At 64.0% G+C, this 9960-nt stretch overlaps 1 protein-coding gene across 1 annotated transcript in view; it reads left to right on the top strand.

The window, feature by feature from the left end:
• Positions 1-6717, top strand: part of RABL6 (RAB, member RAS oncogene family like 6) — a 23719-nt gene extending 17002 nt beyond the window's left edge. Inside the window, exons 6-13 of the mRNA XM_011369972.2 lie at positions 1076-1320; positions 3089-3405; positions 3554-3704; positions 4206-4409; positions 4485-4686; positions 5034-5205; positions 5933-6000; positions 6110-6717. Of these exons, the coding sequence (XP_011368274.1) occupies positions 1076-1320; positions 3089-3405; positions 3554-3704; positions 4206-4409; positions 4485-4686; positions 5034-5205; positions 5933-6000; positions 6110-6295 (1545 nt within the window). The 3' untranslated portion in view covers positions 6296-6717. The remainder of the gene's footprint in view (positions 1-1075; positions 1321-3088; positions 3406-3553; positions 3705-4205; positions 4410-4484; positions 4687-5033; positions 5206-5932; positions 6001-6109) is intronic.
• Positions 6718-9960: the final 3243 nt, after the last annotated feature.

Genomic DNA, 9960 nt, shown 5'->3' with positions numbered 1-9960 from the left:
TCTCCGCTGCTGCTTGGGCGCGAGGCTGGGCCCCACCTTCATCCCCAAGGAGCACTTTGGCAGCTTGACACAGTCCCTGGTTAGAATTTAGGGTGCTGGCACTGGTGGCCCCAAGGTGGCCTGCCCTGTTCTCTCCTCTCTGCCGGGTTGGCTTGGGGCCTGGGCCTTTCTAGAACCACAGCCACAGCTGCGCTTGCACGCAGGCGTCCGAAGACGTCCTTAGGCGGAGAACTGACATCTGGACCAGTGGGTGCTGCAGCCCCGCCCCTCAGCCTCTGCACTGGCCCCCGTGCCGGTCCCTCCTCACCATGGATGCCCACGCTGCATCCCAGCTCCTCTGGTCCCCTCTCGTGGCTGGGCCAGCCACTCTCACTGTGTACCTGGTCCCTTTCAGCAGTAGCTGTAGGGCCGGGCCCGGAGGTGCGTGGCCTCCGGTCCAGATGTCCTGTCCTCCTCCCGTTGTGCACATGCAGCCAGGTTTGCAGCCCACTGGGCCCAGGTGTCACCCCTGCTGGGACTTCTCATAAACCCTTTGCTTTGGAGTGATTCTTAGACTTACGGGCAGTCGCTGGGGTGGCACGGGGAGTTCTGTTTCCTCAGCGTGTCCCATGTCACCCTCTCACGGTTCTGGGCTATTTTTGTCAGAACCGTCAGCCCGTTAGTGAAACACGGGGCTCTCTTCGCCTTCCGCCCTTTGGGCCCCTTCTGTCCCACCTCACAGCAGTCGCTTCGCTTCCTGGTAGAACCCAGAGGTGACGCCCTTCGCATCATACAGTGGCACAGGGCACGTGACGCCGACCCAGCTTGTCACCAGGGCGTTGACCCAAGGCTTCTTTACAGCCACAGTGGTTTCCATTCTTTCTCGAAAAGGATGTGGGATTTGGGGGACTATGGGTTGTTTTCTCTTCCTTTTGTTTTGAAAGAAACGTGGACCCCGCAGGCTGGGGTGGGTGGCGGTCCCGCTCAGACACAGGCCGGGCGTACTGTCCCCCTCCTCGCAGCGGCCTCGCATTGTGCTCTGCTGTGGTTACAGATGCTTTTAGTTTTTATCTGAGTGCGACATGCGGGCCTCTAGGTCTCTGCACAGCGATGCCTCATGCCGTCCGTGTGCCTGGCATTTGGTTCCCCGAGAACCAGCCGAGCGGGGCCGCGAGGCTGGAGTGGGTGGCTCGCTGCAGCGACGCTCTCTGCTCACGTCTCTGCTCCTCTCCCGCAGAGAGAAACGCTTCTGCGACAGCTGGAGACGAACCAGCTGGACATCGATGCCACGCTGGAGGAGCTGTCGGTGCAGCAGGAGACCGAGGACCAGAACTACGGCATGTACGTCGGCCTGGGCGGCTGGACCCATGGGCAGGGCTCTGCGGGAAAGGTGACATGGGCACCTGCAGGCCAGGGCCGGGGCCCGTGCTGCCGAGACAGCAGAGTGCATGCCACCCGTCCCGGGCAGAACTGTCAGCCTGGGCGACTTGTGTGGCTCCAGCCGTGAAGGCGGTGATGCTCGGAGACCGGGGTCCGGGCCCCGCGGGGGTGAGGGTGGGCGCCGCCGTGCCGGGAGGCCTGCAGCCCGTCTGTTCCTTGTGCCGAAGTTCTCCTTTAAGGAGCAATGGTCAACATTCAGAGTGAGGGAAGCGCTTCTCTGGAATAGGTGGGCTGGGTTCTAAGCAGAGTCCACCTGACCTGGGAGGAGGGCGCAGGGTCCTGCAGGCACTCCCTGAGGATGGCAGGTCTGGCGCCCAAGGCTCTGCCGCCCGCTGCCCAGTGAGCACGCTGGAGCCACGCCTCCTTTAATGGGCCTGATAGGACCCACAGGGGGCTCTGAGCCAATGGGCACAATCAGAGATGGTTGCTCAGCCTCCTCCCAGGACAGCCCCCTGGCTGTGGGGACACAGGCACATGCAGGCAGTACAGCTGTTGGTGCTGTAACTGCCTCTGTCCAGACCAGCCTCACCAGTTGGCTGCCTGGCATGTGGCACCAGGAGCCACTGACCCAGGCCGTGTGTCCACGGCCCAGTGAGACTGGCCACCGCGATGTTTTCTGTCTAAGGCTGCCGTCACTGTTTGGGGCCGGCTGCCCAGGCTGACACCAGCATAGGGGTGGGAGGGTCTCTAGAGAGCTCCTTGACCTCGGGAGGGTTCATGGTGGTACAGAGCCTTGGGGAGTAGGAGCAGAACCTTCTGGTCCTTGACAGTGGGGAGGCAGGGCTCAGAGCGGGCGTTGTCCTGGGCTGCCCGTGTGTACTTCCGGCAGACGGCGAGTGGGCGCCCAGAGCTGGTGGCACCTGTCCGCAGCTGCTAAGAGAGTCAGAGGCGCTGTTTCAGGGGGACAGGCCCCTGAACTTCCCCTGCAGACAGGTGTTTCCCAGAGAAACAGCTCAGTGCCTGGGCTGTGGCCCAGGCACAACGCTTGTGCGTCCTGACACCCAGCAGGGTCTGTCGGAAGGGCCTTCGGGGCTCCGCAGAGTCAGATCTGGCTGTTGGTTCTGGAACCAGCAAGAGAGTGAAGGGCCAGAGCCTTGGCAAGGGCGTTTCCACCCAAGGGGGCCCCACCCCAGCCGCCCAGAGCCTTGTCCCCTGAGGAGATGGTCATTGGCACCCTTGCCACCCAGGACTGGGGGCCTGGAAGCAGGCAACGCTGGTAGGGGCTGGCCGAGGCCCGGGCCAGAGCCGTGCTGTGGGGCCAGAGGCTGGACTCCACTCGCAGCCCACGCCAAACCCCAGCCCCAAAGTCCCAACCTCAGCGTGAGGGCGGCCAGCGGAGTTCCCTCCATCCCAGTCCCCAGGGACTCCAGCCTGCGGGCAGGGCCAGCCCTCACGCCAGGCCTGTTTAAGGGAGGCCTTGCTGCAGGCCCAGCCTCGGACCACGGAAACCTCCTCCCTGTGAGCTGCCCTGCCATCCCAGCGGGGTCAGAGGGCATGGGCGGGGGTCAGAGGGCATGGGCGGGAAGGGCCAGCGACTCCCAGGGGATGTTATGCATGATGCTGTGGGGCGTCAGGGCTGCTGAGCCTGACAGCAGGGACACTGCTGTCAGTGTCACCAAATCAGGAAGAGACGAGGCAGGTGTCTCACTCCTGCCCTCTGTGCCCCCAGCTTCCTGGAGATGATGGAGGCGCGTAGCCGCGGCCATGCGGCCCCCCCGGCAGCCAGTGGGCAGAGCCCGCCCTCGGGCTCCCAGTCCCCAGTGGTGCCCAGCGCTGTGTCCACGGGGAGCTCCAGCCCCAGCACGCCCCAGCCGGCCCCACCGCCACCCCTGCACACCCCCTCGACCTGCCCTACGCCCCTGTCCCCCGTGGAGGCTTCGCTGCCCCCGACGCATACTGTGGCCCCTGCCCAGCCCCCAAGACGTAGCTTCATCTCCCGGCTGTTTGGGACCTCGCCGGCCACTGAGGCGGCCCCTTCGCCCCCAGGTAGGCTCCGCAGGAAGAGGCCCGGGCAGCCCAAGTGGTGGCGGGCGCACGAGCTCCCTGAGACTGAGACCGGGTCCCCTTCCCCATTGTGGCACCTCGACGGCCCAGTCACACGCCACCCCTTTGTGCCCTGGCCCTGTGGGCGCAGATCCAGCCACTGCTGCAGAGGCCCCCGTCAGAGTCCAGGACGTGGAGGATTTCGTCCCTGCAGACAGCCTCGACCACAGCTTCCTGGAGGACTCAGCCCCCTCGAGGGATGGGGATAAAGTTGGGGCCGAGGTCCCTCCGGATAGTGACAGGTAAGGGTGGCACTGGGCTCTGCCTCTGAGCCCCGGGCCTGTGCCCTCGACAGCACCACCACAGGCAGCAGCTTCCCGAGTTAGGTCCCACCAAGCATCTCCCACATCACCATGTCCCTCCAAAAATGCAAACTGACAGGATGAAGGCAACACGCTCCCACCCCAGTGCCTGACGTGGCCTGTGAGCCCCTCCATCCCTCTCGGCCCCACCTCACACTCCCTCTCCTGCGGCCTGTGTGCTGCTGATGCTTCTGCCATAGCAGTGGGGCCCCTGCCCCCCACAGCACTCTCCCATCCCAGACCGCCCTGGAAATAGGGCCCCATTTGCCACGTGTGCCCCCATGAGAATGTGAGTGCCAAGGTGAGCAGCCCCACAGTCGGTGTCCACGCCTGGCACAGAGGGTACGTCTGGCGCCTGTTGATGCCAGAAGTGCTCAAGGTGGGGAGCCAGGCGCTCCACACCCTGCCATGACCTCTGACCACCCTGCTCTTCCTTTGCAGCGATGGGGAGGCCCCAGGAGGGAACCCAATGGTGGCAGGTTTCCAGGACGACGTCGACCTCGAGGATAAGACACCTATCAAGCCCCTGCTATCCATAAGCCCTGTCCTCGGGGAGAACCTCACTCACTCCAGTGCAGACGTAGCAGGGCACCCCAAGGCCACTATCTTGGCCCCACAGAAGTGCCCGGAGCAGGAGACCAAATGGTATGTAGAAAGGACCTTGGGGGAAATGGCAGGGGTGGCCACTGGCCCCCCGACATCATCTTCCTTGTCCCAAAGGTCCTCCACAAAGGCCTCGAGGCCACACAGGGGCACAGCTCCTAGGACTGCTGAGGACTCCTCTCAAGGGCATGAGGGTGGGAAGGAGGAGCTGGCAGCATCATCAGAGAGTGACCCCGAGGGGCCAATTGCTGCACAGATGCTGTCCTTTGTCATGGATGATCCTGACTTTGAGAGCGACTCAGACACTCCAAGGAGAGTGGTGAGGATCCCCAAGGACACGCCTGGGGCGGGGTGGGGTGGGAGGGGGGTGAAAGTTTGAGAGTGTTGGGCAACATCATGGTGAGGCCAGAGCTAGAGTTCAGCCTGTGCGACTTGTCCCCAGACGCAGGCCTGTCCACCCACCATGGTGACAGCAGAGTGGAGGGGCTGCAGCATCCGGGCTGCCACACTCAGGCCTTGCCGTGGCCCAGAGACAGGGTCGGGTGTGGGGCCCCCCGAGGGGGCTTGTCACTTGCCCGGGAAATAGGGGAGCCTAAGTCCAGGGGTCACATGACAGAGGGAACTGGGGCAGGGGATGGCTGCGCTACCTGCCCGCTCCTTCTCCAGGGTGAGTTCCCAGTACGCGAGGACCTCTCCGACATGTCCGATGAGGATGCCAGCCCGGCCCCACAGCCCTTGGCCTCCAAGCCCTACGGCCCCCCCTTCCGAGTGAAGGACGATGCAGACCTGTTCGGGCTGGGGCTGGTGGAGACCGGCCACAAGGCGAGCGGCAGCGAAGGTAGCTGGGGGCCTGGGCGCACCTGCTCATATCCTCTGTCCTCCTCCCCGTCCTGCTGGAGTCCAGGTGCTGGATGACCTGCGGAATCCCAGCCACGGGGCACGTTTCTGACCCCTTCCCTGTCCCTTTTTACCTGGGGGTCCTCAGCAGTGGTTCCCTGAGAAGCCCCACCCCAGGCATTCCTCCAGCCTGCTTGGGGTCCAGCTGTGTTCCGATGACATCCCAAACTCTGGGAGCAGGCTACCGGCTGGGACTGGGCTACAGGGACCTGACTGAGTGTCCTCATGTCCTCATGGGAGGGATTTGGTGCAGCTGGGAGCTGGCTGAAGCCTGCGTGTGCCCGGGGTCCAGCCCTCCGCGGATTCCACTGGCGTGGTCTCCAGGCCCGATGTGCGGTCGTGGCTCCATGTGCCCTTGGCCCTGTCCCCACCCTTTGCTGTGGGTCCCCTGAACCCAGTTCTGCCCCAGCTACTAGTGTCACCTGGGACATGTCCTAGAAGCTCTGAGTCCCCAGAATGGAAAAGAAAGGACCTGCCCGGGCTTGTCCTGGGGGTAGAGCGTTTCCCCCGCTGAGAGTGCACCAGGGCCAGTGGGGGCTGCCCAGACCCAGGACAAAGGCTGGGGGGCTGCAGCTGTGGTGCTGCCCCTGGAACCATGGTTCAGGGGGCGTCTGCAGAAGCCTGGGGAAGCCCAGCGGGGGAGCTGACACGTGTCCTTGCCCGTGCAGATAAGGAGGGCCGGCCTCTCTCCAAGGAGAAGGAGAAGAAAAAGAAGAAGAAGAAGAAAGGCAGAGAGGTACACTGCGTCCCCGGCCGGCATGGGGCGGGAGGACGCAGCGCGGGTCCTGGAAAGGCGCTGGTCCCCTGGCACCCCCTCCCCGGCTGACACTGCGCCGTGCCCCCAGGAGGAAGAAAAGGCAGCGAAGAAGAGAAGCAAGCATAAGAAGAGCAAGGAGGAGGAGGAGGGCCGCGAGCATGGGCGGCGGCGGCCTCGAGGCCAGAGGTCTTCGGTGGACGCGCTGGAGGCCTTCCTGGGGGGCGGGGCCCCGAGCGGCCACCTCCGCGGGGGCGGGGACTATGAAGAGCTCTAGGCACGCTGCAGAGGCAGGGCTCGCTCACTGCTGGCTGGGGGCGCTGGGCCAGCCCTGCAGGGAGGGGGCAGCGGGTGACTGGCCCCCCCGCGCTTCTCAGGGAGGGACAGAGGCCCAGGAGGCCCGTGAGGCTGTTTACAGGGGCGGGGCGCGTCCTCGTCGCCGCCAGGCTCCTGCTTGCCCCAGCCCACCGCATGCGCGTGAGCTCCGCTTCCTGCGCTGCTCCACTCGGGCTGCAGGGCGCCTGTGCCCTGGGCCCTCTGGGCAGTGCAGGTGCCTCTCCCAAGGGAGGCTCTTCCCGGGCGTGGGGTCCAGTGTTGCCCCGCACGGGCGTGCCTGCCAGCCCGCGCAGGGAAGTCCCCGTTCGTTTCCTTTTTCTCCTTCCACTCCTCCCCCCCATAAAGCTGTCCTGTTTCACTGCGTGTCTGTGTGTTCCCTGCTGCTGGGCTTCGGGGCAGCGGGGTGGGCGCGACTGCCAGCGCCCTTTGCTCCGGGTTGTGGTGAGTTGGTGGGAAAGGCCTGAGCATCCTGCCTTTGGACCAAAGAACCTTTTTTCCCTCCCAGAAGGGCAAGCTGCCCTCTGGGGTAGCAGGCCTTCCAGCACCACTGGCCAGGAGTGGTCTTCAGAGGACGTCCCAGCAGGCCCAGCCCGATAGCCACAGGCTGGGCCAGCATGGCCACTATCCTCTGTGCCTGTCCCCGCCCACCTAGGCAAGGCTGAGGGTGTCCAGCCCTCTGAGGGCAGGTGTGTCTGTGCCCTGCCGGCCTCCCACAGTCCCTGTTCTGTTCCAGCCACCTCCCTCTCCTTGGCACCTTCATCCGGGAAACTCCCCTCAGGCCCTGCCCCCCACAGCTCCCACAGCTCCCACAGCACCCATCCCTGCCCACCGTCCTCAGTTGCCATGAGAACTGCTTCCATAGTGGAGCTGCCCTTCCCTTCAGGGGTGGGCGGGGAGTAGCTGTGCCTCCCCTTCCCTTTCGCTGGTTCCTGTGCCAAGAGTTTGCACCCAGGGGAGACTGGGACAGCAGTCACTGGGCAGGTGCTGGGCGACAGGCACCAAGCCCATACGTAGGGACTCTCTTTACAGCCTGTGAGGTTGACCATCCTTGAGCCCATGAATGTGGGAATAAGGCCAATGTGAAACGGATTGCCCAGGGCCCACATCCAACAGGCCCACAGTGGGCAGGCCCTGCTCTTTGGAGCCCAGGGTATCCCTGACCCACCCCTCTGCTGAGCTAGAATGTTCCCTGGCTCAGCATCTCATTTGGGAGGGGGCTAGAAAGGATGTCACCATGTGGCTTGAGTGGGCCACCTGCAGACCTGCCTAGGGCAGTGACAGCCCTCACCTGTCTGGACACTGGATGCCGGGGGCAGGGGGGAGGACAGGAGCGCGTCCTTGCAGGGGAAAGACTGGGCATCCTGGGCAGGAGGCCCCAGGCCCCACCCAGACATGGGAGCCAGATGGCCCCTGGTACCTTTAGAGCTTAGCACCTCCAACGCTGCAGCAGAACCAGCGAGGCAGGGAGCGGCCCATCTGCTCCTGCCTGGGCCCAACCCAAGGTGTGAATTCTGGGAGTAAATTCTGGGAGCTGGCCACAGCCCCGGCCAGTCCTTGGGGTTCCTTCAGAGCCCTGCTCCCACAGCCTGCCAGGCCACCAGCTGCCCTCAGGCAGATGTCCTCCGGGACACCAGGTGGGGGATGGCAAAAACACAAGCCTGCCCTATGGGTCCACGCACCCTGCTTAGACTCTAGGCCTGCACCTCATGAGCACAGGGGGAGGTGAATGGGGAGATGAGGGGCTGCCACGCAGTGCCCAGCAAGGCCCAGTGCGGAGCCAGCAGACCACGCGGATCTCAAGTGTCCGGTGCGGCCCCTTTAAGTGCAACCCCGCCGGCCGCCATCGGGGGCAGCACTGAACGCCGGACGGCCTCCGCGCCGCTGCCTCGAAGCTTCTGCCGGTGCCGGGGACGCGGCGCGGATGCGGCGACGGCGCAGCGGAGCGGGGCCCGGCGGGCATGGGCCTGCACAGCCCATCGGACTCGACGTTAGCGTGGCACCAAGGTAAGGGGTAGGGGTCGCTGACCTATGCGCCCTGTCGGGTGGGGCACCCATAGGATGGGGGGGTTTCTGCCCCTAGCCGACACCGGCCGATCCCGCGAAGGCCGCTCTCAGCTGGGGTTCCGGGGGACAGGCTGCAGGGTGGGAAGGGCCACCCGCAAAGCTCATTAGGCCTAGTACCCAAGCTGAGCAGACCACCGCCATCCCCATGAAGTGGGTGCCTTCCTCATCCCGGCAGCAGCAAGGCCAGGCTGTCACCTCCCTGGGGCGGAGCCTCATCCTGTCATTCAGCCCCCAATTCAGGCCTGGCTTTGAGCTCAGGATGGATGGAAGGGGGTGGAAGGAGCATGGTCCCGTGAACCAGGTATAAAGTTGGGGTGGACCTAAGGTTAGGATGAGGACAGGTCCTGGGCCTTGGTGGCCCAGATCAAGAACAGCCCTGGCGGGAAGCCCCTTGCACACCTGGGACACAGGGTCTACCCAACCAGAGGTCCTGCCAAGTGAGGGCCCAGCCCCCCTTCCCCAGCTCGCCCTGGAGCATGCTCCCCAGGATGTGTGAGGAGGTCAGGCCCTGTCAGCATCATCTAAGCCCTGCTGCAGCTGTCCAGGCCCTGGTACCTGAGGGGTGGGTGGCCCAAACCTGAATGTGAGCCTGGTGTAGAGGGGTGGACCTGTACCCAGCCAGTATCCCGATGGGGGGGGGGGGTAGGCATGAAACCTCAGGTTTCCATGGAGCCTGCCTGAGCTGCTATGGGGAGAACCCGCTCCTGAGAAGGGGGAGGGGTTTTACCCACCCCCACTTGCCTCCTCTGCTGGAGGCCTCCTGGCCAGGTGACTGCTCAGGGGAACAGAGGCAGCCATGAGCCCCAGTGGCTCACACACCACGTGGCCTTGCAGCCCGGGCTTGGTTTCCAGGTTGCAGCACATTGCTGCAAATCTGGGGGTCACTTTCCAGGCCCTGTCATGACACTCCAATGAGCTTGGTGGGCTTCAGCCACCCAAGATAGCTGGAGTCAGAGGTTTCTGCAAAAGAAAGGGCGTTTTAGGGTCCAGGTATGCTCTTTGAGGACATTATTCTGGGTTGAGCCATATGAAGAGTCAAGGGTGGGATGTACTAGTTCATCAGCCTAGGGGCCGGTACTGGACCTGATGGAGCCACCTCAGGGATACTGGGGTGGGGCTTGGCACAGGGGACTGTCCCCAGTGCAGCAACCCTTGTGGTGTCGGGGTACCATGCCCAGCCTAGTCAGCAAGTGGAGCAGAAGACTCAGTGACTGTGCAGAGCTGGCTAAAGCTAGGCCCAAGGAAGGGCTCTCTCTGCACAGGACGCTAAGAGGGTGCTTCTGTTACTGATGGGTTTTGTAGAGCCAACAGCCATAAAGAAGTCTCTACATAAGGCCCCAAATGAGCTCGCAGTTATTCCAGCCATGGGCACCAGGGGGCAGCCCTGGGACCAAACCCCTACGCGATCCAGTCCCAGGAGAGGGAGTCTAACCAAGCCTGCCCAGTAGTCACTACTGGAGCCTGGGCCCAGGAGCTGCGGAACCACAGCAATGGCATGGCCTTTCCAGATGACCTATTCCAGCAGAAAGTGGCCCAGAAAGA

Source organism: Pteropus vampyrus, unplaced genomic scaffold (assembly GCF_000151845.1).
Source record: "Pteropus vampyrus isolate Shadow unplaced genomic scaffold, Pvam_2.0 Scaffold157, whole genome shotgun sequence".
NCBI classification, from domain to species: Eukaryota; Metazoa; Chordata; class Mammalia; order Chiroptera; family Pteropodidae; genus Pteropus; species Pteropus vampyrus.
The sequence above is the reverse complement of the archived record's forward strand: the minus strand, read 5'-3'. Positions and strand labels throughout refer to the sequence as shown.